Raw genomic sequence first — 26612 nt, forward strand, 5'->3', positions numbered from 1 at the left:
CAAACTGTCACCCGATCCTCTGAGCTTCAGTCCTTGGACATTCGAGCCACCCCAGAGCACCAGGAATGGTGCCCCTTAGTGATTTAATAATGCTGCTTCACACCCTAGCTCTGCCACCACACTCCTCAAGCCTCCTTTTCCAAACACCGGCCAACTCTGTACTAACACTGGGTGAAATCAGAGAGGATGAGAACCTGACCCGGCGCCTTCTGTGAGGATGCAGAGTCAAGTAGAAAGGAATGCCCCAGGCTGATGTTAGAATGTATTTATTGCTACATGTATATACAATTATACAAACAGCCCAGACAGGAAAGGGAATGTTGTGTGAAGCTCTCCGGATTCCACAGATGTGCACAAGTAAACAGAGCAGTACGCCACAAAGTTTGCTCTCAGTTCAAAGCCAAAAATAAGTCACATACGTTTTTTGAAAAAGTGGAAAATTCTTGGAAATTCTCTCCCCGTATCCCTCCTTACAAGCTAGTCATGCAGAAAACATGGGTTCTCAGAAGCTAATGCCTTCAGGCATCTCTTTAGGGGGTGGTGCCTTGAAGACAGGGTACAAGGGCTGCTGGGTGGGCCGGCAGGGAGCAGGGCCGAAAGCCCCAAGTCCTGGCCCACCTTTCTAAGGTCTGTCCCTAGGAAAGGCAGTCAAGAGGGGTTTGGAGAGAGACAGAATAGCAAGAAAGGGAAAACCAACAGTAAACTGAGACTCAGTGAAGAGAACCACCAGCAAGGGCCCTGGTGGAAGGGATGCTTGTCCATCTGGTTCCCGCTGGGCTTCTGGATTTGCAACACCAGGCAGGTCTCGGTATGTCCTTATCCGACAGCTTGCCATGTGTCAGGCACCAGGGACCTGCGTGAAGACAGCCAGCCAACAGGAAGGTCAGGCAAGGAAGAAGACTACGCTTAAACAGGATCATACTAGGGCTGAAAAGGGCACTGCCCCAGATACCCGCCCGCGTCGTGGGTGACACTTAGCCATGGTGGCGTGCGCCGAACTGTGCAGTGAGGACAGAGAGCTCAGGAAATACAGGCCGCACCAAAACACAGGGGCTTCCGCGGAGCCTACGCTCGGACCACGGCCCAGCTACCACCCTGACCTCAGAGGCTACCGAACAGGGGATCTTGTAATGCTCAGACCCAGAATTGTGAGGTGGATCCAAGACCCTGGTAGAAACGCACCCCCTTTCATGTCACGGTTCCGTAAACCGTTGTGACGGGAACCACAAGAGAGCCAGCCGAGCAGCCTGTGGGGCAGGCGCGCCCACGCGTGAGCAACCCTTATCTACAGCAGCTCTGCCTTCCCCACCTCAGGCCACTTCCCACTCAGGGTCCAGCGGGAGGGTCTTCAGATCAGGTCTAACAGCCTCCGAGGCTCAAATCACCTAGCACCTCGGGGGAAGGACAAGGCCTGAAGGATGAGAGCAAGAAGTCTGGGAGTCTGAACACACCAGACGACCAGAGGCCTTTGGGGATGAAGGGCAACATGGGTCCCTGCAACCCGAGGCTGTAGGGCCTCTATCCCTGAAGGAACCAGTCAGCTCTCTCTTGTCCATGGCTAGAGATGTGCTTCTGATGCCTCATCACCATAATCCCATAGGCTGCTCGGCTGGAGGGACCTAAGGACGGTGGGAGAAGGGCCGGAGACCACTCGTAAGTCCCTGTCCTTCCTCTAGGGTCAACAGCATCGTAATCAGCCAGAGAGGGGCCCAGCAAGTTCTTCCAAGGCTGCCAACTTTGTGACATTTCAAGCTGAAGGATGTGGCGATTGCCAACTCCTTTGATCCTTTAATAAATTCATCTCTGGATAATTCAAAAATCTCTGTCATTTGATCTTGACTTTTCTGGTGAGTCATGCAGAAACTTTCTTTTCCTACTTCTGATGACAAGAGCACAGAGTTAAGCTCAAAGGATTCACTCTAAAAAAGCAAAAACATTAACAGGTGACAACCCATGAGGAAAACATTGCAAAACATCAAGTAAATTTTAAGTTGTTTTTTTTTACCCATCAGCAAACAAAATGGGAAGAGTTACATAAATTCCTGCAATGGAAGAAATGGTTTAAAGGCAAGTAGCTGGGAAGCCTGCTGTTTGTGGCTATGTACAGAATGTTAAGACAAACTGGCTCTCCCATTTTATAGCATCTACACCACTTTCAAAACGATGACGGATGTGCCTCACGCCCTTCACGTGGCCTTTGATACAGTGGCAATGTTTCAGTGATGTCACAGAATGTCAGAGATGCTTGCAGGACCTTAAACTTGTATCAAAGCAATCCAAAACTCAAGGCCAAAGAAGCAAATCATTTCTAAACATTCCCACCCGGAGCGGAACAGCCATGATAATTTTTTATGTCACGTTTAAAAAAAAAAAAAATCTAAAAGATAATATTGTTATTACAGACATTTATTCCACATCTTAAAGTACTACCTCAAATATAGTCTCATACAGCTAGAGGTAGGTTTATAGAACTTGGGGAGGATTAATCGGCAATTTGGGGGAACTCAAATGTATTATTCAAGATCTACAAGGTAAACGTCATTTCTGTGGTTTTACTTAGAAATGTGATGGGTCAGAACCATCTCTGCCAAAGAAATTAAAGAATTTCAAAATGATCTGCTTCAAGGTAATGATTTTAAAGTATTTCCAAATTGAGATCGATGCAGAACACTAATATATATATATATATATATCTCCCTTCATTTTTATGTGTATCTGAATTTTTTTAGATAAGAAAAAGCCTCCCAGCAGTACACAGTGTCCTATGTGGGAACCTGTGCTGTGATACTCATTCCACATCACAAAAGACAACAGTCTAGAGTAGCATGTCCCATCAGTTCACATAGTTTACAGATAAAATCTCATTTTATCGACGTCAAAATTATCACATTGGAGGAAGATGTTCTTGATTGGCAGAAAGCCCAAGAGAGTTAAACAATTGAGAAAGAACCTGAGGGGGTGGAACTTGATGCCGGAATGGTGGGGGCTGTTCTGGGGGAGCTCCTTTGGGAATTCACGCCACTAAAGGCTCTGCGCTGTGGATGCACAAATTTGGGTTTTATGGGGTCCTGCCAGCATCCTGGCAGGTGTCATGGAAAGGTAGGCTGGCCCTGGCTGCCAGTTGTACTTACCTAGCGAGGGAGGGAGCCTTCTTCCTAACTGTTACATTTGCTTTATACTGCTTTGGCAAGAACGCATCTGGAACAATGCATACAGTTTGGGTCCCCACCTTTCAAAAGAGACATCAAGGGGTTAGGAAGTACTCAGCAAAAGAACACAGAAGGAAGTCAAATAGTACAGAATGACAGGAGCACCCTTGTCATTCTGGATCCGGGAGGGCCTGCTGGGCAGCCAAAGGGCCAAAGTGATCTTCTTCCTAAGTTTTAACTTTTTTTTTTTTCCAGTCCAGTCTTGAATCTCCGCTATTACAATGTGGAAATAACAATAACGTCACATGTCCCTTTTAAATGGATCCTAGAATTCTTATAGTTGTTACAATTACACACAAACGAATTGGTTTCACAAGAATGATGGATCTCAAAGTCATACACACCCAAGTTTTGTAAGTATTAGAATAACGCTGATCAGATTTTATATTTTATTTAAGGTTCCCTTGTGATTAATCTAGGTATTCTTAAAATGTCCTTTGGGCACCAACCATTTACAGGCCCAAAATTTGTGGTGGTGCCTCCTTTGAAATCAATAGTTGATGTCTTTTTTGTTGTTGTTGTTGAAGATTTATTTATTTGAGAGAGAGAGAGAGAGAGAGCAGGGGGGAGCGGGAGAGGGAGAGAAAGTCCCAAGCAGACTCCATGCTAAGCCCGAGCCCTGTGTAGGGCTCAATCTCTGACACCCTGAGATCATGACCTGACCTGAAACCAAGAATCAGTCACTTAACTGAATGAGCCACCCACAGGACCCGTTGCTCGCTTTGATTAAGCAAATTCTCAACGGGCTACAGCTGCCTGCCAAAAGACTGGGATGGGCTAAGACCAAGAACAGTAAAAACCACCTCCCCCACAGCCACGTGGCCCTGCGGTGATGAGAGAGACCAGTGTCAGCCCTACCGTCCCTGGTCTGTCTTCGTCAGCTGATTTACCTGCTATTCTCAGGGATAGCCCTCAGAGACACCAAAAACGAGGTCGCAGTGAACTCTACAAAGAAACCACTAAACCAGCCAAGCTTATCCATGCGTGAGTTCTCTGACTTGGGGAGAATGCTGCGTATGGTACTTTCTATGCTGTGGTTCAAGCAGTTGGAAATGCAGGTAGTGGCGATCTCTGTCTTACTGATCAGCTATGTGCCCGAAGGGCATCTGTGGGGGGCTGTTTCCCACGGAGATCAATAGCAGTGCAGTGTCCAGGCAGTTTAACCCATGATGAAAAACTGAGGCTTTGCACTAAAATACAGTAGAAACCCCAAATTTGTCAAAGCTAGCAATAAAGGAACACATTATTAACAGTTTTTTAAAACTTTTCAATTTTTCTGTAATACTTGAACTTGATGCTAAACTGGGCAGAATTAATGAGATGATTGAGTAGTACTTGAAATTTGAGAACATTTTTTTAAACGGAACTTTAAATATTTTCAAGGACTTTGAGGGTTAGCAGAGCTGGAACTTTATTGTATCAGACTTCATTAAAAAATATGTGCTGTATTTTTTTCCTTAGTCACCAGCATTACTTTTACCATGATTAACCATAATTGAGGTAGATTTACGCTCATAAAAGAAGAAAACTAAGGAAAAAAGAATGATTTGCATGAGTATACTGAGGAAGTATGGAAGAGCAAGTGGGAGATGGGAAATATAAGGGACAAGGGAGAAAACAGAATTAAATGACGGGTGTCACTGTTAACAGAAGAAACTAAGAAAGCCATATAACTCCCTAAAAGAAACAGGAAGATATCAAGTCAGAAATTTCAAAGTTTGCCACCAGGTGGCACCATGAGATTAAAATAACTTGGTAGAAGACCCCAGCCCTCGGAGGGGAATGAGGGGGTCGATACCTATGGAGGGACAGGATTATTAAAAAAAGAAACTCTAGCATAATAGGCATAGGTATGCAAAAGGAAGTTTCATTAACCTGATAAAGGGCATGAACCAAAAACCTAGAGCAAACATGTCCCGGGAAATGTTAGAAGCAATCCTCTTAAATCAGAAACGAGTTGCCACTTATGTCCAACATTGTACTGAACATTTCAGTCAAGTTAGCTCAGTAAAATAAGACAAAGAAATAAATGTTATAGGGATTGAGAAGACAGATTGAGAACTGACATTATTGGCAGGTGACTATTTATGTAGAAAGCCCAAAAGACTTCACAGATTATTAGAAACAACAAGAACTAAGCAAGGTTCCTGAATATAGGGTCAGCAAACAAAAATCAATTTCATTTCTATATACCAGCCACAAATAGTTTTAAAATGCAAACTCGTAGACGATGGCAAAAATGAAGATACTTAATAATAAATCCAACAAAAGATATGTAGGCTCTTAGGGCAAAAATGTACACTTTGCTGAACGGCATAAAGGAAGACATCAATAAATGGAGAATTAGAACATGTTCCTGACTAAGGATATTTAATATTGTACAGATGTAAATTCTTCCCAAATTAATCTAAATAATATTATTAATACACACTTCCAAACAAAAGGTTTTTTTCCTCATATAATTTATTTTTTTGTTATTAAGATTTATTTTAGGGCGCCTGAGTGGCTCAGTTGGTTAAGGGACTGCCTTCAGCTCAGGTCATGATCCCAGGGTCCTGGGATCGAGCCCCGCATCGGGCTCCCTTCTTGGCAAGAAGCCTGCTTCTCCCTCTCCCATTCCCCCTGCTTGTGATCCCTCTCATGCTGTCTCTCTGTCAATTAAATAAATTTAAAAATCTTAAAAAAAAAAGATTTATTTATTTGAGAGAGTGAGCAGTGGAGAGTGGCAGGAGGAGAGGGACAGAGAGAGTCTTAAGCAGACTCTATGCTCAGCACAGAGCCCCACGTGGGGCTCCATCTCACATCCCTGAGATCAGGACCTGAGCAGAAACCAAAAGTTGGATGCTTAACCAACTGCATCACCTAGGCACCCCCCAATTTAAATGATTTCTAAAATTTATGTAGTACAAGGGGTGTCTGGCTGGCTCGGTAGAGCATGCGATTCTTGACCTCAGGGTTGTGAGTTCGAGCCCCACATGGCATGTAGAGACTACTTAAAATACAATAAAATTTATGGAGTAGAACGAAGGCCCAAAAAGAGTCAGGAGTTTATTATTAAAACAAGGTGGAGAAAAAAGAAAGCTCTACCAGATATGAAGACTTGTTATAAAGCTAAGGCTATAATTAAGACAGAATGGTATGACCACTGGAACAGAACAGAGACTGCATGTGTATATCCTTGATGGAAGAGGGGTGGACTGTCAAATCAAGTATTAGGACAACTGGTCATCTAGCTAGAAAAAAAATGAATCCGTACTTCATACCATACCCAAAGTTACTTCTAGCTGGACTAAAGACTGAAGTGTACAAATAACAAAACATTTAGAAGAAAATTTAAAAATTCAAAACTTTTAGAAAAACTGCAGAATACCTTCATGACCTCAAGGAAAGGAACAATTTCTTAAACAAGATACACACCAAAAAACTGCCAGAAAATCATAAGAAAAAAGATTTATAAATTAAGCTACAATAAAATTTAAAATTTTATCCATCAAAAAATCATAAAAATGTGAAAAGATGAGGTACAACTTGGAAGGAGATAACTGTAGAACATTTTAAGTGTCAAAAGATTAATAACCTTCTGTGAAGCAATTAGACCAAGATAAAGAAGGTAATAGGAAACAAGCCAAAAAAAAAAAAAAAAAACAGTCACTTCAAGGAAGAGGAGACATGAAAGGCCCATAAATATGAGAAAAAACTCTCAATTATATTAGTAATCAAGAACATGCAAATTAAAAACAGTATGAAACCATTTTAAACCTATCAAACTAGAAGTTTAAAAATTCTAGTACTATCACACATGTAGTAAAGATGTGAATGTACCTTTACTTTAGAAAATAACTCGATGGCTACATAGTCAAGTTGAAAATGGGTGTACCCTGTAAGTAATTCCCCCGCCTAGGTCTCAGCCACAGAGATACTATTGCTCACATTCACTAGATACATGTACAAAACTATGTCTATATTGTTTGTAAAATAAAAAATACTAGAAACAAGACAAATGTCCATCATCAGGGGAATGGATAAATTGTAGTACATTCATAAAGTAAATAGACTTGCAGCAGTGAGAATGAACCACTGCTATAGTCATCAAAATGGATGTATGTCCATGTGATAAAACTACATAAAGTTCATATTCATGCAAAACTAGACATCACATAAATCAGACATCATATTGCTTGTGGATACAAACAATGTAAAACTCACAGGCAAGGTTAACGTGATAGAGGGCTACAGAATGTCAAAGTTACTGGCGATGTACTATTTTTAAAGCTGATACATGAGGGGCACCTGGGTGGCTCACTCGCTTAAGCATTTGACTCTTGATTTTGGCTCAGGTCATGATCTCAGGCTGGTGAGATCAAGCCCTGCATCAGGCTCTCCCTCTCCCTCTGCCCCTCCCCCCACAAAAAGAAACCCTGATACATGAGTATTTTATATATACACAGACCCTTTACAACAGGGGTTTGAACTGTGCAGGTCTACTTACAGGCGGATTTTCTTTATACAGTCCAGTACTGTAAATGTATCTTCCTTCCTTATGATTTTCTTACTAACAGTTTCTTCTCTCTAGCTGATTTTACTGTAAGGACACAGTATGTAATATACATAACATATAAAATATGTGTTAAATGACTGTTATTGGTAAGGCTTCCACTCAACAGTAGGCTCTTCGTGGTTTAGTTTGTGGGAGTCAGAAGTTACACGTGGATTTTCAGCTGAGCAGGGGGTGGGCACCCTGAGCCCCCATGTTGTACAGGGGTCATCTGTATAATATTATAATATATAACATGTATATTCCTTTATACTTCTCCTAGGCACATTTCTTTCCCTAACACTGTGGTAAAACATTCTCTAGTTTTTAAGTGTTTAAAATAATCAGAAATCAATGGAGGAAAAATACTACGATAGGAAATCATAGATTTGGTACCAATTATCTTTGTTAAACCATTAGAATTTTGAAGGTCTCTAAGAAACCATCTAGGTAGAAAAGTCAATAGTTACTCTAAGGACACTGAGTAAAAGCAACCACCTCATTCCCAGTGTTGGGCACTCTCACTGCCGAGTCGGTGCTTCTCACGAGCGGTCCCAGCACAGCGGCAGCGGCCTCACCTGCTAAAAATGCAAGTTCCCGGACCCCACGTGGACTCACTGAATCACAAACTTGGGGAGGGGGGTCCAGCAACCAGCATTTTAAACAAACTCTCCAGGTGAGTCTGATGCATGCTAGTGAGAACCACTGCTGAGAAACAAAACAAAACAATAAAACAAAGAACGAAAAACTTTTCATTCCAGCAAAATAAGAAGACCCTTCTATGATCAAATAAAATTCTTGACAGCCAGGAAAACCACACCACTGGCCTTTGGAAAACATGACTGATTTTCAAATCCTTTAATTTCAGGGGTCATCAAACCATGGCTCATAGACCAAATCCAGCCCCCCACCTGTTTTTTGTAGAGACCATGATTTGTAACATACATTTTTTTAAATTATTTCATTAATATATAAAAATTAAATGAAATTCAGATTACAGTGTCCATACATAAAGCTCTTTTTTAAAAAGATTTTTATTTGAGAGAGGAGGAGAGAGAGGGCCTATGAGTAGGGGAAGGAGCAGATGGGGAGGGAGAGACAAGCCGACTCCACACTGAGCACAGAGCCCCAGGGGAGCTCAATCTCAGGACCCTGAGGTCGTGTCTGCACGAAATCAAGAGTTTCAAGCTCAACAGAGTAAGCCACCCAGGCACCCCATACATAAAGTTTTATTCGAAAGCATCCTTGCTCATTTACATATGCCTATATTTGGCTCCTTTTATACTACATTAGCAGAGTTGTGTCATTGTGATAGAAATATTTGGCTGGGTGGCTCAGTTGGTTAAGCATCTGCCTTCAGCTCAGGTCATGATCTCAGGGTCCTGGGATGGAGCCCCGCATCACTGCTTCTCCCTCTCCATTGGCTGCTCCCCCTGGTTTGTGCTCTTTCTCTCTGACAAACAAAATCTAAAAAAAAAAAAAAAAAAAATGAAACTATTTGGCCTACAAAGAATACTTATTATCTGGACCTGTACAGAGAGTCGGCCAACTTCTGCTTTTATTCGGTAATTAGAATCTACCAATCTGAAAGCAAAATACAGGTGATCAGAGTGATTTCTTTTAAAAATACAATTTTCATTTTAGTTCTGCAGGCAAAAATCTACGAGCTCAAAGAATCATAAGGAAAGTTAAATCAGATCCATTTTTATCTACAAAGTACATCAAATAACCCACATAGAGCATTTGGAAAATGTTATTAATGATGCTACTTTTCTCTCTTCAAACATCCTAACAAGTGACAAAGAAGTGACTGGTGAATTTTAATGAAACACTCTTATCATGCCGAATTCTGGAAGCTAATTCAGTAATCTCCTCCTGCAGACCTTCACTCAGGTGGTTAACTTCACCGGTAAGCCTGTCTTGAATGCGGTACACCGACTGCATTTCTTGGGCTTTCCTCTCTTCCCCGGATGGCAACTCTCCCGACAAGAGCCTTCTTCCCTCTGATCCTCAACCTCTTGAATTTCTTCCAGACTGAGTTTAGCTCTTATCACTCAGGACCTACTCATTGAGCTCCTGAAAATTTTATTCAATGCCTGCTGCGTGGCTGAAGCAGCCTATTTCTATCCACATTCATCTTCACTTCTCAGATTCACTTTCCTCTGGATGTCTGAGATCCCTTGAGCATAGATCCTTCTTTTGATTTCCAAGGCTTTAACACTCAACAAAAAGAAAAGGATGCCTTCTCACCCCCACAAGAGTAAATCATGTATTTCAACTTTGATATTCACCTTATCTTGAAAATGAGAGCACTAAACTCTTGGCAGGTTGGTGTTAGTAGCCCACACCAAACAACTGACGAAATAAGTCTGGTCTTCAACTTCGTGGGGTTTGATCATCAGGTCACTGTTACTCTGTATTCAACTTCATATTTAAAGCATTCTTCTTTGGCCTTTAAATTAATGGATACATCCTCTTTGAGACATGCAGACAAGAATATCTACCAAGGGGCACTATCACATAAACATATCTCACTTGGGAAAGTGGTGTTTTGTAGTTGGAAGGATGTGGGCTTCCGAAGAAAACCAAATGAAAATGCAGACTATGTCACTGTGGTTGCCTTTAGGCAGCTGACTCATCCGTAAAATGGGATCACGCACCTACCTTCAAGGACACCTGGGACATTTAGGACATCTTTGTGTGCATCAGGGTAAGTATCCTTTCCTCCAGGCAGATGCGACCCTGTGTGGCCCCGGAGTACGTGCTTGTTGTGTGCACACTGAATTAAAACTTGTCCCTGCACTTCTGCCCAAAGACTTCTGTGAGCTCTTCGTGATTTGGCTCCTTTCCAACTTCATCTTACACAACACTGTCCTCTGGGCTCATTCAGCTCTGGATATATCCTGCCCTCCTTTCTGTTCCTTCAACAAGTCGAGCCCTTTCTTGCCTCTTGTCCTTGCATGCTGTTCCCTCTACCTGGAATGCTTTAAAACAAAGATTGTAAATTGGTGTCCAGTGGGCAACTTTTGGCAAGCAGATACATTATTTGGTTTACAAAACATTTTCTAGGGGCGCCTGGGTGGCTCAGTCGGTGAAGCGTCTGCCTTCGGCTCAGGTCATGATCCCAGGGTCCTGGGATCGAGTCCCACATCGGACTCCCTGCTCAGGGAGGTGTCTGCTTCTCCCTCTGCCCCCAACTGGTGCTCGCTCTCTCTCTCAAATAAGACCTTTAAAAAATTTTTTTTTCTGAATTTTTTGAAATAGCTGACATGTAAAATTTAGATTTCACATAAAAATTGTACTTCAACCTAATGTCTCAAGCATTATTCTCTGAATGTTCTTTTTTTAAAAAGCTTTCTGGCTTATTTTGGAAAACCAGCACGTACAGCAACAGTGGGCCCTACTGCATCCGAGACGCTGCTGGGCTCCGTAGAGCATGTTTCTGGTGATGCACCAGCCCAAGGCCCAGGGTGCTCCTTTGATCCCTCCCACGTTTGCATTTACCATCCTGATGTAGATAAAAGGAAGAAGCTGGCCTTCTTTTCTTTCAGGGGGTAACTTACATGCCACCTCCTACTGAGGCTTTTTCTGACCTTCCTATCCTGAGTTATCCTCATATTCTCCCCAACTCAGTCACTTGTTTCTTTCATAGTATTGATACAAATTTGCTTTTATAGGTCAAAGATGTTGGAGAGTGGCGATTTCACATAATTCAACCTAATACACAAACTTTTAATTACTCTGCTTGTGTTTCATGTATTTCTATAGAAAGTAAGTCCATTAGGATAAGGATCTAGTCTTACTCTTATATTCTCAAAGACCAGTACGTACATGGTGCCTGGCAGGTACTAGGTACTAAAATATTTGGATGAATAAATGCAAGGACTCATCCCACCAAAAGTTCCTTAGCAGCTCCAGAATACACACAAAATCCATTTTCACCTATCCTGAGGTCTCTAGAACTAGCCCAAGTTAGAAGTGGACTTTCCTAACCCACACCCCAGGGCAGTCCTGCCACTACTCAGCACTGCCCCCTACTGGGCTCTAGAGCAGGCTTTAGTCCCAGACTTCAGCCTCTGCCCACAGCTGATGCCCCTCGTTCTAGCATTAGAAATGATTCCGAAGGCATGGCTTTTCCTGGAACGCCTATGCAAACAGCATTGAGACCACCACTGGACATCCACTGAGATGTTACCTCAAACTTAAATGGAAGCCTCGGGGGCAGATATTGGTACTAGTTCCTAAGGGAACTGCTGACAATCACCATCGCCTCTACGGGCCTGCAGATGTCCGCAAGAGGCCGGCTGCTGCCCAGATCTTCGTATGTGTTCTCTTGTCTGCTTGGCTCGTTGTCACACTGTTTCTTAACTCTCCGGTTTCCTTCTCCAGACTTATGAATCTTTGAAATTATCTATGAATCCTCAAGATTCTTCAAGTACTTAACAAATGTTTAATGACTAAAATTATTTGAGTAGGTTCAATCATTCAAGTGCCACACGGAGCATCCCCAGAAGCTGTAAACATGGACACAGATGTTCATATGCTAGACATCATCTCAGGGACTTGAGCAGGGGTGTGGGGGAGGGGCACACCGGTGTCAGCTTCAGACGTCTGGAAGTGACAAAGGACACTGCCAGGAAGAGCATTTTCCTGCTGTATGCCTAAGTTTGTGGGAATGCGTTCCAGAAGACACTGTGCAGTTAAGTGGAAAAAAAAAAAAGGGAAAGTGTTCTTTTCAATTACTTTCCTGTTGCGAAAACCAGTGTACACTTTAAATCCTGTGACACTGGCGGTGATGCATGCCACCCACTCCCTGCCGTGGGGACTGTGCAGCTCTCTCTGGGGGGGGGGGGGGGCGCACCCTGTCTCTCCTCTTGCTTTGGCAGTTCTTAAATGTTGTACTCTTCTATACTAAACCCAGTCTCTCTCCCTACACTGCACTCTTGGGAAATTTCATGGGACATTCCACCAGCATTCCAAACTTAAGCTGTCCAAAAGAAACATCAGGGGCACACACACAACTGCTTCCTCTCATGGTTTTCTAGGTTTCATGGCTCCACCTTCTGAAGCTCAGACTTCATACTTCTATAAACGGACAATTCCACCACAATCGCTCTTTTTATGCCTTCGTGTATTTGTATATGTAGTTCCTTCTACCTGGACAGTCTTCCAATCTTTGTCCCCCTGATTAGGAACAACTCGATTCTTAAAAGACTTGGCTTAGGGATCATCTCTTCCCTGGAAGCCTCCAGCAAGATTAGATGCCTTCCTTCTGAGCTCTCACACTTCCTCCTGTTCACTCAGCAGATACTGCAGAGCACCCACCACATGCCCGTTGTTGTTCTAGGCACAGAGCACCTACCACTGCACCAATTCCTGCCTTCGTGGAGTGTACATTCCAGCAGCAGAAGGTCGACGATAAATAATGCAGACAGTCCCTGACTTACTGAGTGAAATACATTCAGTAGAAACCGCACTTCAAAATTTGAATTCTGTAGGCTAGCAGAATTCCCCTCCTCCCCCGTGATGCTAGGCAGCCCCCCGCGATCATACTGACGACCGTCCTGTACCCAACTATGCCGTCCTTACCTTCAGTGTAGTATTCAGCCAATTACATGAGGTGGGCAACATTCTATTACAGAGTAGTTTGTGTTAGACAACTTTGCCCAACTGCAGGCTAATGTAAGTGTTCTGAGCCTGTCTGAGGTCAGCTAGGCTAAGCCATGATGTTTGGCAGGCTAGGTGTAGAAAATGCATTCTCCACTTAGGGTATTTTCAACTTACAATAGGTTTATCAGATGTAACCCCATCGTAAATTGAGGAAGATCTGCATATAAACAAATATAAACATATAGTATGTTAGATGGTAAGTGCTACAGAGAAAGATAATGGAAAGAAATGTCTTAAGGAATACTGGGAAAAGTCAATTTTAAATACAGTGGTAAGGGAAGGGCACACGAGGGGTTATTTAAGCAAAATCCTGGAGATCACAAAGAAATAAATTATAAAAAATATCTGGGGGAAAAAGGCATACCAAGCTGAGATAATAAGAGCCCTGGCTAGTTTAAAGATTAAGAAGGGAGCCAGTTGACTTCACTTTAGTGAAAGAAGGGGAAATCAGTGAGGTCCAAGAGCAACAAGGGACCAGATCCTGGGCTCTGGACACCACTGAGAAGATTATGGCTTTTAGTCTGAGATGGAAAGCCCCGAGGATTTTGAGCAGAAGTGGTAGGGTTTGACTTACCTTTTTAAGGCTGCTGTCTTAACAGTCTAGAATAGAAAGAGAAGAATCAAGAAAACCCATCAGAAGGCTCCAGCAACAATCCACGCAACCCTGGAGGTATGGAACAGGGTGACAGTTGTGGAGGATGCATTAAGTGGTCATATTCTGGGATATATTATGTACTTTGAATGTTGGGCCAACAGGTTTTGGTTGGGTTGGGTGTGGGTATGAGAGAAAAAGAAGAGTAATGTATACGGTCAAGGTTTGGGTCTGATTCATTGAAAGAATGGACTTGCCCTCCAGTGACTGAGAAGAGGATGGAGGCAGGAACAAGCGGTGGGCAGCAGAAAGAGCAATGGAAAATGGTGACCACTACAGATTTCCGGGCCCTTCTGAGAAATCAGCATAGAGTTTAGTGTGAATCTCATGGAAAAAGGGGGAAAGGGAGGCCACTAACCATGAAGATCAATGTTTCTTCTATCTAACATAAAATATTATTAGCACTTTTGAAAGAAATCTAGGTTCTATATGCCCCACCCCCAATTACTTGTGGCCCAAGAAAATCATTTAAGAACTAGGTCAAAGTTTATAGGCACAAGAGCAGTATCTAAAAAGAAAGTTCTGAAAATAAAGGACATTTTCCTAACTTCGGAAAGACCACATTAGCACAGCGAGTCAAGAGAAGACTACACATACATTGTAGCTTAGAAGATGTTAAAAAAACACTAAGCTGATCTACCTCCTTAAAACTAAAAAAAACCTCGCAGAATCAAATTTCTTTGTAATACCTTTGCTATTATTCTTTGGTGTCCTGCTAAAGTACCTTATGATTATCATTAAGTGTTTTACAATGACCTGAGCTTGTTGTTTGCTGTTTTAACAAAAATAGACAAATACAAACTCGAACCACTGAGGATGTGGTGGCAATCAAAGGAAATTAGGAACCAAAAAGCCACCAATGTACATTCAGAAAACCCTACCCTGTTGATTTTTTAAGTAACATTTTCTGACTACAGAATTTGAAGAAGTCAGAGAAGTTTTAATTATTGGCAGATCTTTCTCACTTGAGCCCCCAAAAGTGAAATGTTGAGACCATTATAGCTGGGTCGCCTACCTTTTAAGTAAACCTGATATACAGAAATCCAATTAATGGAGAGGAGAAGTGTCTATTTTCCTATTAAAGGTACTTCCACAAGCACATATTACTATTCAAATTTGTTAAATGTAAAAAGGACACCCACAACATTTAAGTAAAAAATAATTTCCTACAATTTTGGAATACCTAAAATGCAAAAAAATCTTATGTCAACTTACCTCATCCCCTAGGCTGTAGCAAAACTTCTTAGAATAAAACACAAGCAGTGTTTGTGCACGAATACAAAACAGTATTTTTTATAACGGCAAATGGTTGGTAAAAACAAAAATGTTCACCAACAGCTATGGAGCTTCTGTACAATGAAATGCTACAGTATTTTTGCACTGATAGATGATGATTTCCAAAATACAGCATGCAGTGAGAAGTGCACAACCACGTGTGCAGAAGGCTCGGATGTACATGAGCCACAGCAAGTACGTAAGACGCACATGCTTGTACACGTCCAGGTCGCCTCGGGCAGGAGGTGCGGGTGGAAACCGTGACCTCTGGGAGGAGCTGGAGGAGCAGAGACCCAGAAAGAAGTCTTACTGTTTGTTTAGTGCTATCCTACTCTATCTACTGACCCGTGCCACGTTTCACGTATCACTTATTTTTAAAAAATTCTAATGATTTAACTTTTTAAAATAAGTCTGTAGCCACAGTAGCTAAGCAGCACCTATAGTATAAAGTACCCTTAGAATTTGGCAACTTCAACATAACACTGGCAGCCAATGAAAAAAAACTTTTCCTAAAAATATTTGTAATTTAATACCACTTTTCTAGTTTAAATTTTGCTTAAGCATGGTGAAAGTGTTTTTTTTTTTAATAGAAAAGGAGGGAACTGACAATAACTCAACCATTTTAGTGCTTAAAAAGTCTCCAGAGAAAAGTAACCAAAAAATCCTGAAATACCTGTTTTCTGATGGCTTTGCTATGATACAAGCTATTGTCATTATAAATTTACAAAACTCAACACAATTAACCAGGATTTCAGAAGAAAATTCTACCTGTACTGCCTGAGGTAATATATATCCTAATATTTACTTAAGGTAAAAAAAAAAAAAAAAAAAAATTTGTAGTAAAAAATGCTAAACTTAATAGCAAGTTAAATACAGTAGATATTAACAGGGCTATGAAAACTTTCATTGATATTATGTGTCAGCACTGGTTATTCTAATATAAACCATTATTAATAAGGCTGCTTATATTCAATAAACTGTTATTGTAAGAAAATCGGACACATTTACATTGGACATTAAGGAATATGCAACTCCTCAGTGGCAGAGAACCAAGCTAACAAATCTACAGTATTAACTACCCTGCCTAGTGATGAATTTATAACCTTCACTGCTCCCCATGCTGCTGTAATTTTACAAATGGAGAAAACACTTCCCGGCCAGATCATTCAAGTCAATATCATGCTTCTTGTTTGCTAATTAGCACCTACTAAGCAACCTCTAACTTAACTCCCAACTAACTTCCGCACATTTTACTGCACCTTTTCTTCTGCTATTTACTACTTGACTTTCTACATCTCAGTTTGGGTCCATGTCTCAATTCCGTGACTCCACTACAATTTACACAACAGATTCAAAGGCTTTCCGCCATCCCCCAAACAGTGCTTTACATAAACAGTAACTGCGCTGCAAATCCCTGGCAGAATGAATGGCGGTATTAATGCGTAAGTATACATATAATAGTCTTAGCACTTTATGGAAAAAAAACATACCTAAGGAGGTCTCCCACTCGGCATTCCTTTCGTAACACCATTAAACTGAAAACCTTTTAAATTTCTCATGTCTAAGGCCTAAAGCACAATGGCTCAAAAATAAAAGACAGTAAAGAACATTTTCTTACCTGAAGACACCAGACCAGTAAACTAGAAGATATATTCGGTTCCAGTCTTCCTAATGCTTGAGAACACCCCAAAAAAGTTAATGCCAATAATCCCCCCTAAAGATGCAAAACTACTTTTCCAATGAATACATTTTCTATACATTTTGATGCAGAGCCTTTAATATAGTCTATGTCTATATGTCTATGTCTCCCCAAATTATAAACATCCTTAAAGCATCGGTTTATACCGGACTGTAATGTGGCCCAGCACATTAAACTAGCTTATAAAGTATACAGATGATTAGGTTCTGGGTTCTCATTCCATGGTTTATTATAAACACTGTTTGATACCACATTTACAAATATTATTTAAAAAGTAAACAGGCCATTGAATGATTTCTTTTTGCATACATTGAAAGATTTTATGTCTTGATAGAAAGTACTTTTAAACAAATTAAGAAGTTGTAATATTCTACATTTAACCTACAATGGTAAGGCATTATATCTTAAAGTTAGTGGAGGAAAACCATCCACTTGTAACTTAGATTACCAAAAGATTGTATTTACTTACATTCAAAAACTTTTATGGCCTACAAATTGAGAAGTTGTATTAGGAATTATCTGGGGAAAACAAGCAAAAACAAAAAGAAAAATCCTAATGTTATCATTTGGGCATAAGCAGATGAATCGAGTCCTACCTCTAGCAAAAGCCACATTGATGAAGCATACTCAAATCTTAACTTTTAAAATCTCAACTTTTGGGATGCCTGGGTAGCTCATCAGTTAAGTGTCTGCCTTCAGCTCAGGTCATGATCCCAGAGTCCTGGGATCGAGCCCCGTATCGGGCTCCTTGCTCAGTGGGGAGCCTCCTTCTCCCTCTGCCTCTGCCGCTCCCCCTGCTTGTGCTCTCTCTCAGGCAAGTAAAATCTTAAAAAGAAAAAAAAAAGTAAAATCTCAACTTTTTAAAAACCTACAGAAATTTCCGAAGTAAGTTGTTCAAAGCTGTCACAGCCAGTGAGTGAATAGTTGCATGTGTATATTCTGAGATAATCTTCACTGAGTTGTTTTGGTAAGTAATACAACCCCTTCATAATGATCTGAAAGAACTTTTTTTTCTAAACCCTTAAAACTTACTTTTAAAAATCTTTTAAGTTTCTTCCAGTCACATGATCCAAGACCAACTGGATGCAGAAATGATATTGATGCAATGATTGTGGCAAGCATACTCTGCATTAATAGTTTTCTTTAAGATTTTATTTATTTATTTGAGAGAGAGAGAGAGAGAGAGAGAGAGAGAGTGTGAGCTGGGGGAGGAGCAGAGGGAGAAGCAGATTTCCCCCTCAGCAGGGAGCCCGATGAGGGACTTGATCCCAGGACTCCGGGATCCTGACCTGAGCCGAAGGCAGACACTTAACCGAATGAGCCATCCAGGCGCCCCTGCATTAATAGTTTTCAACTATAAACAAGTATTAGTGATTCAAAGTACATGGATAATAACCTTGGTCAGGCATTACACTTTGGGGAAGACAATGCATCTACAATCTAAGTGTCTAAATCAGGTTCCAGAGAAATATGCAGGAACAGACCATCTAATTCAGAACTCTGAAACTGCTTAATAAAACTGGAGTACAGGGGGCGCCTGGGTGGCACAGTAAGTTAAGCGTTTGACTCTTGGTTTTGGCTCAGGTCATGATCACGGGGTTATGAGATTGAGCCCAGCGTCGGGCTCTGTGCTCAGCGCAGAGTCTGCTTAAGACTCTCCCTTTCCCTGGGAGAAGTCTGGGAGTACAAGAGACTGTAAAACCAGGAATTAGCACTCAGAATCCAATCCATTTGTTCTCAAATGTCTTTCATTTCTGGTTCTCTTTTTGTGCCATGGAAGAACCTCTCTCCACAAGGTCACGGATAGAAGGATACAAACAGAGGTCTTAACTGTCCCCAAAGAGATCATTTGGAAAAATAAGCAGAAGAAAAAATATTAACTACACATAGCAAATATGAGAGTAAATTCCATCTAGGTATTTCCTTTAAATTCTCAGAAGGCAGTAATATAATTCTTTACCACGACCATAGCCTTTCTTTAGGCTAATTACCATATATGAAGTTCCTTATTAAGCCTTCCTTTTATTCCACACTCTCTAGTATACCTTACACAGCAGCATGAATTCTCCTTCGGAGCAAAGTTTAGTTATTGTTCCCTTAGTAACTGCATTCCCAAAAAGCACCAGATGCCTTCAAATCAAACTAAACTACCTCAGCACAGGACTCAGGGCTTCCTAAATGCCTGGCCCAGCCCACCCTGGCTTCACCATCCTGTTCTCTGTGCACAGTGAAATCACATTTCCTATCCCAGTCAAGACAGCCCACTCTTTACAGACTCTAACCACTGTACAAAATCATTCTCTGCCTTGCCTCTTTTCAGTAATACCTTCATCAAAAAATGTTTTTCTCTTTAAAAAATAATGAACATTAAAGGCACGGGCAACAAAAGAAAATTATACGTTGACTTCATTAAAATCAAACGCTTTTGCACAACAAAGGACACTAGCAATAGCATGAAAAGACAACCCACAGAATGGAAGAGAATATTTGCAATTCTTTTATCTGGCAAGGGATTAATACCCAGAATACATAAAGAACTCCTAGAACTTAAGAACCAAAAACAAACAACTCAATTTAAAAGTAGACAAAACACAAATAAACACTTCCACAAAGAAGGTATACATCTGGTGAATAAGCACATGAAAAGATGCTCAGTATCAGAGAAAGGCATCATAGGGAAATGATCAAAATTGCAACGAGATACCACTACGATGGCCATTCTCCAAAACAAAAAATAACAATTGTTGGTGAGGATGTGGAGAAACTGGAACCCTTGTGCATTTGCTGATGGGAATGTAAAATGGTGCAGTTGCTGCACAGATAATATGGCAATTCCTCAAAAACTTAATCATGATCATGATTCAACAATTCTACTTCTGAATATGTACCCCAAAGAACTGAAAACTGGGGCCAGAACAGATATTTGTGTACCAATGTACACAGCAGCACTGTTCACAAGTCAAAATGTGGGAACCATCTAAATATCCTTTGACTGATGGATTAAAAAAAAATGTGGCATACACACACACACACAAACACACACAGGGATATTATCCAGTCTTTAGAAAGAGTGAAATTCTGATACATATAACATGGAGAAGCCTTGAAAACATTATGCTAAGTGAAAGAAGTCAGACACAAAAGGACAAACGTTATGAGTAACCTAGAGTAGTCAAATTCAGAGACACAGAAAGTAGGACTGTGATAGTAACCAGGGACTAGGAAGACAGAGGGATGGGAATGAGTGTTTTGAGGGCACAGATTCTGTTTGGCATGATGAATAGTGGTGACAGCTGTACAACATGAATGTAGTTAACGTCATTGAATGGTACACTCGAAAACAGCTAAGATGGTAAATTTTACGTTATATATATTTTAACAAAAAAATGAAGATTAAAATAAAAACTGACTCCATGAAACTTCTCAACATTTAATACAAATATTACGAATTATTATGCTTGACTGGTTTGTCAGTAGGATATAAAATGAGTTTTACTGTAAAGTTAGAAAAACTTTTGCAATTAGGCACTTTTTAAAAGATATCTTTAAATACAGTGTTTAAGTCTGACCTATGCAATAAAAATTAAGTAATTTATCAGATAATAAGCAAACTTGAAAAACTCTACTCTGTATTCTTACTCTCATCCTTATTCGTTAATTTCTTCTACTATTCTACTCATCTTCTTTATGTTGCAGTTTCTTTCAACATACAATTTTATCTTTTATCCCAAATGGCTAAAATTTTAAAGTAAACAATTACATAAATGGAGTGATGGTATATAGGATTCCAGTGCTAGACTTGAATTACATAGACTTTTCAGTATAAACCAAAGGAAAGGGAGGGAGGAGGTATTGCCTTCTAAGTCTAAAACATATATGCATTTCTAGGTCTAACACATAAGACATTTTAACTTGGAAAAATTAAAAGGGATATCACAGCATACACTGTAACATAGCAAAGAAAAATTTCACATAATAAATTCATGTTTTATCAAAAGGAACTTTTCCAAGGATCAATCTCAGAGATTCTGATGCCGTATTATCACTAGGAAGACAGACATTGGCTCTTTAGATTTAGTCAACAGCAACGAAAACCAGTATAAATACTTTTAGGAGTAAACGAAATGACATGCATAAATATCAAAGTGAAGCTTAATTTTTTAAATGATCATTAAATAAAAGTGAACAATTGGAACCAAGTAATAAAAATAATACATGGATGAAAGCAACTGACTTCATATAAGCACGGAGGAATCTGGGCATACAAATAACATGAATCAACAAAGTGATGCTGCCATCTTAAAAGAAATCTAGTATTTTATCAGATTAATGCAACTGATCTAAGAGGTAAGATAAATTAGTATTGAACTTCCACATTTTAAGATAGGCCAAAACAAAGTCACCATTATTCTAATCTTGCTGCCATATCCTAGGGTATAGCATATAAAAACGTAGTGGCTAAATGAAGGTCTTTAAATTAGAAACTGGAAAACTCCAGAGCCAAACATAAACCTGAATTTAAAAGATGTGCCACTGGGTAATTATCTCAGTCATGACTTTTAACCTTAAAATTCTGTGGTTAAATGATGGGTACTCTAACTACTAAAGCAGTGTATGTAATCTGAAATCAGGTAACTCTTGTATCACAGAATTTAAGGGAAGTCAAAATACTGAGGCAACAAAGCAAGGAGTCAGGCTCTTTCTGGAAGGAAAATGGCAGTTCTTAAAATCTTGAAAGATGGATGTATTAAGATATAGGTCCACTAGGAAAAAACGGGAGTTAAGATTTTTTTAATTGGAAAAGTCAGGGATGAGAATGTGATAAACTTTAATATGTGAAACACTATGTGAGCCAAGGTCTCCTCACCACCAATGTAGAATGAGGATTGCCTTGACATTTCATGAAGTTATCAGAACATCTGCAGAATCCACTGAGCTTTTGAAATGTACTAGAATGTTGTCCTTTTACATGATAAACCACTACATTTAATAAATTATCTTCTAATTACAAAAATGAAGTGCAGAATAAGAAAATGGTTAAGTTCTATTCATTGAGAACAAACTTAAAAAGAGGAAGGGGTCTACCAGGATAGCTCCCTACTCAAAAGATTTCGCTTATCCTTAAGGATATCTACATTTTGGTTTACTAAATCAGTTCAGCAAATTTAATGATAAAGGCTATCATTCCTTAAACTTAAAGCTTAAAAGTTTATAGCTTTAGATTTTAAAAAGACCAGCTGTTTATCTCATGCATACATAGAATGGGATGCTTTGGGATCTAAAAAATTTTTAACTTCATTTCTACAAACATCACTCATCAACAAGGTAATAAAAATTGAGATAGGAAGTAGTGGGCATTTTTTATTTTTAATCCTAACACTAGTATTGAAATTCTTTCCTAATGATCACCAGGAGCGAGAGTTCCAATATAGTTTAAGACAACGTTTTGAGTGGTAATTCTAGTTCTTAAAGAAAAACTCTAATTAGATGTAAAGCAATCCTATAAAATTCCCCTTTCTTTTCTGATAGGATTGGAATAAAGAAATCACTACCTGCCTTTGAGAAAAAAATAACAAAGTGACAGTTAAGTATTACTATAAACTGAGCAGACACCCAGCTTTTCCTTTTAGAACAGATATATGACTTATTTAAGAAGAATAATCTTTATGTTAAAAATCAGGAAGAAGCTTTTAAAAAGACAATAACCTTCTAGATTTATGGTAACTGCACTGTAAAGTCACTTTAAAATAAAAATACGTATTTAAATAAATGCACTTAGTATATAGTTCTTTAAAGAACATTAGTATTTTAATAGCAAGATTAATCAATGACAATGAAACTATATCTTCCTTAGGAAAAAGAAACTATAAACAATATACAATTAAAGCAATGACTGGAAATCCTACATGATTTTCTGTTATCAAGAAAGTTAACAATTTAATTTTTCACAAAATTAACAATCACTATTACTTCCATACCAAAAGAGGTATAATTTGGGGTAAGATAAATCTATGAGGATTTTGAAATTTTTCCCTATCCACTTCTCATTTTTAAGATGTGATGATTCATGGGTCTAATAAAGATTATAATTTTCAGAAATATACAAAAAATCCATGTTAAATAACAACAGTGGACCTTGAAGGCATGAGCTTTTGTCACTTTATTGTTAACCAATGAATGTTATCCAAAATTATAGATGTAACTGTAACTTAACTGTACAACACAAAATTATGCTATGGTAAAAGTCTGTTGGAATTTACCAAATACTCATTAATATATTTTACATTGCTATATGAACATGTGCTCTCAACTGCTAATAAGAGTTATAACTGGTTTAATCACTATGAAAACCCATATTGCAAATAGTTGCTCCTGTTTAGAAAAATTCACACAGCTTTAAAAATGGATTATATCCATTTTAATCCTAATCTACAAATAGATTATAAACAGCAAATATAACTGGTAGTTTTTCAACACTGATATCAAACTGATGTAGCAATGGTAGTGCACACAATTCAAAATGTAGAAAATTAATAAAAATCCAATGGAGGTCCAAGTTGTCACTTATTATGGCAATGGCTTTGATGCTTTGGAAAAGTGAACACTTATGCTTTAAAGCATGAAAAGCAGAGTTCACCATCTATTCTTCTAACGTGCTACAAGGAGAAATATCCTCTTCTGCAGTGTTTTGAAGCATGTGCACAACCACCATACAACAGTCACTTCAAGGTTATTAACCAGTTACCTTTTGTCCTACAAAGTCCAAAAAAATATATTAAATGAAACCTTTCCTTTTCATGTCTGCCCAGATTAATCCTTTTATAGTCAGCAAAATCAAAAAAGCACAAGAGATATTTTCAGACACAACCTGAATCTACTGTGCATGAAAAATGCTTAACAAAATGGCAGTTTTAATAGATAAATGTAAATTTGAGTGCATAATACCAAATGAAAAGTAGCTGAACCACACAGAGAAAACAAGGCTTTCCTTATCTCCAAGTCTAGATGTTTTACAATAAAAAAAGTATTAGAACAAGTGAATATTAGAACATCTTTCAAACTGGAAAGATTTCTTAAGACATAACTGAACTCAATATAACCTAAAATTATAATTTCTAAAACAGGATTAACAAACCAAATTTAAGTATTTTTAGTTAGAGAATGAAAAAAATAAACAATGATTTAGAAACCAAATCTGCTAGAATGACTATGTAACAATTATATCAAGAAATGAAGGTAGAGACATTCATATGCTACAAGGGCAAATATCTCACACACTCACATGCACACACATGTGCATGCGCACACGCACACACACGCACACACACACCCACACACACACACTCCCTCTCTCTCTCTTCCTCGGACATACAACACCCCTCCAGGAAGACAGTATACCAGCAAGAGCTTACAATTTTAATATAAATCAGAGTCCCACAATTAAGCTCAACAAAAAGGCAGTTAAAAATTTAGCACTCTAAGATATTCTGAAGGGAAAGAAATCTCAGAAATACTCCTTGCATGACTGAAAGTTCTGGTATGTATTGGAGAACACAGCGCTTATACACTCCACTGGGTCGGAACAACCGGTCACCACAGGTGTAGTAGTGAGGTAGTATTACTGTTCCCTCTTTGGGACTCATGTTTTCATATGCTGCCCTTCCAGAAAGGTCCAGAGTTTTTTTTTTAAGTGATTATAATAAATTACCAACAAATGATTTTTTTTAAATTAAACATCTGTCTAAATCAGTCTATGAAAGAACGGATTTCTTAATCTTCCAGAGACAATTATTATCTGCAGGTGTTACATCAATAAATTCTACTAGGCTAACTATTACCTGCTGTCTACACCTTTGTGAACCAAAGGAAGACAGGAGATGAAACACCAATCAGTTCAGCTCTCAAAGATGACTGTAATTAAGTAAGCAAATATCAAATACCCAATAATATAAATAAATTGGGACTTAAAAACATTAACCACCAGCTGCATGATACACTATTAAATATTCTAATCCTTTTCATGATTCATGGCCGTCTTCTACACAATTATCAAAGACTGTCAAACCTGTCGCCTACCCTTATTTTAACAACATCAGTGATCTGTATGATGGTAGAATTATGGCTATCAGCACAGTAAGATAGGAGAAGTGCACGCCGAGGAAATATGAGTGAGACAGAATGTGGAAATACACACAGGCAGAATATGGAAGGGGCAAAAGAAACCACAGCACTCTAAACACTCATTAAGTCACCATCATCCTTTGAACTGTACAAAGTGCTGAAATCACACATACACATTTGTCAGACATGATCCTTAGTGTTAATCTCCAACAGAAAAAAACAATGGAAACTGAAAATGTGACAGGAGGCGATGGAACGCTGTCCTCCACTCCCTGGCCCAAAAGGAAAAGAAAATCAAGCATGACATCACACTGCCTTAATGCTGAAGAGCTCCCCTCAAGTACGTCTTTAGCCACCACAGTCAACTGGTGTAAGTGCTTTGGCAAGGTGGGATGCGTTCCATCACATTTGCAAAGGCCTGCTTTTCTCTGTTGGTGGTTCAGCTTATGAAGAACATGTATGCAAAATAACAGCTCTCACATGGCTTCAAACTCATCAATCCGCTGCTTGGTGTTGCCTTGTCGAATCTGCCGCAGAGTCTTGTACTTATCACGGCCTGCCTTAACATTCTCAGCGTGAAGAACATCATTTTGCGTTTTCTTGGTTTCATCTCTGGCTTGGGCTAATTCTGAACTTAGTGCCTATATTTAAAAAAGAAAAAAAATGAATTATTTTTTTTGTAGATTTTAAAAAGTTTATGAAAAAAGTTTAAGGACAAAAATACACCACAAATCTTACATTTTCATATTCAAAATTCCCATTGTCACATCTTTTTCTTTAAAGTGTGTAACTCTGTTTTACTTGTAGTCAAAGTAGAGGTAGTGGTGAGGGAGGAATAACTCCATTGCCTTTCACTTCTACACTCAACAACCATGATGATTTTGTGTATTATTCTACATTTTTTTAATTTTCTCATACAATACTTGAAATGACTTACCCAAAAAAACGTTCAATAGAGACATTTCAGAATGCTATTTTAAGATCTAAAATAAAATCTATGCCACGAGAGAAACTTTCTCTGAAGTCTTAATGTATTTATGAAAACTCTCCCATCACTTTTTTATTAATATTTGAAGATTTCACCAATTAAAAAATTAGAGAACTTATCTGAAAAAAGGTCTAATAAAGTTAAAATTTTCTATTTTGATCTAATTATGTGCTTTTAATAAACTGACCTTTTGCCATTATAAAATGTGAACAAATAATTCAGATTAAGTAATGTCATACAGGAAGTCTATCGTTTTAAATGTAGACTTCACTAGTTAAAAACTAAATTTATTTGTCTTTTAAAGATAACATTAAAATAATTCCTACCTTTTAATGTTGAGTCAAGCTATAATTAAAGATTAACTTACCACTTAAGGCTTAATCGCCCAAAGCTAACAAACATTTGCTACAATGGAAGAAATGAAACAATGTGGCTGTAGGCCAAGCGCTCACAAACCAACCACA

The 26612-nt window shown here is 39.1% G+C and overlaps 1 protein-coding gene across 5 annotated transcripts in view; it reads right to left on the bottom strand.

Moving 5' to 3' along the window:
* Positions 1–260: 260 nt before the first annotated feature.
* The window catches only part of RDX (radixin), a 97616-nt gene continuing 71264 nt past the window's right edge, over positions 261–26612 (bottom strand). For 3 of the 5 annotated variants that reach the window (XM_027578046.1, XM_027578048.1, XM_027578047.2), the window contains exons 16-18: positions 25641–25801; positions 3132–3229; positions 261–853 (exon numbers count right to left, since the gene is read on the bottom strand). In XM_027578046.1, the coding sequence (XP_027433847.1) occupies positions 3163–3229; positions 25641–25801 (228 nt within the window). In that variant the 3' untranslated portion in view covers positions 261–853; positions 3132–3162. Of the gene's footprint in view, positions 854–3131; positions 3230–23180; positions 25802–26612 lie in introns of those variants that run through there. The other 2 variants (XM_027578049.2, XM_027578050.2) reach the window with 2 other exon arrangements.

Source organism: Zalophus californianus, chromosome 11 (genome assembly GCF_009762305.2).
Source record: "Zalophus californianus isolate mZalCal1 chromosome 11, mZalCal1.pri.v2, whole genome shotgun sequence".
Lineage (NCBI taxonomy): Eukaryota > Metazoa > Chordata > Mammalia > Carnivora > Otariidae > Zalophus > Zalophus californianus.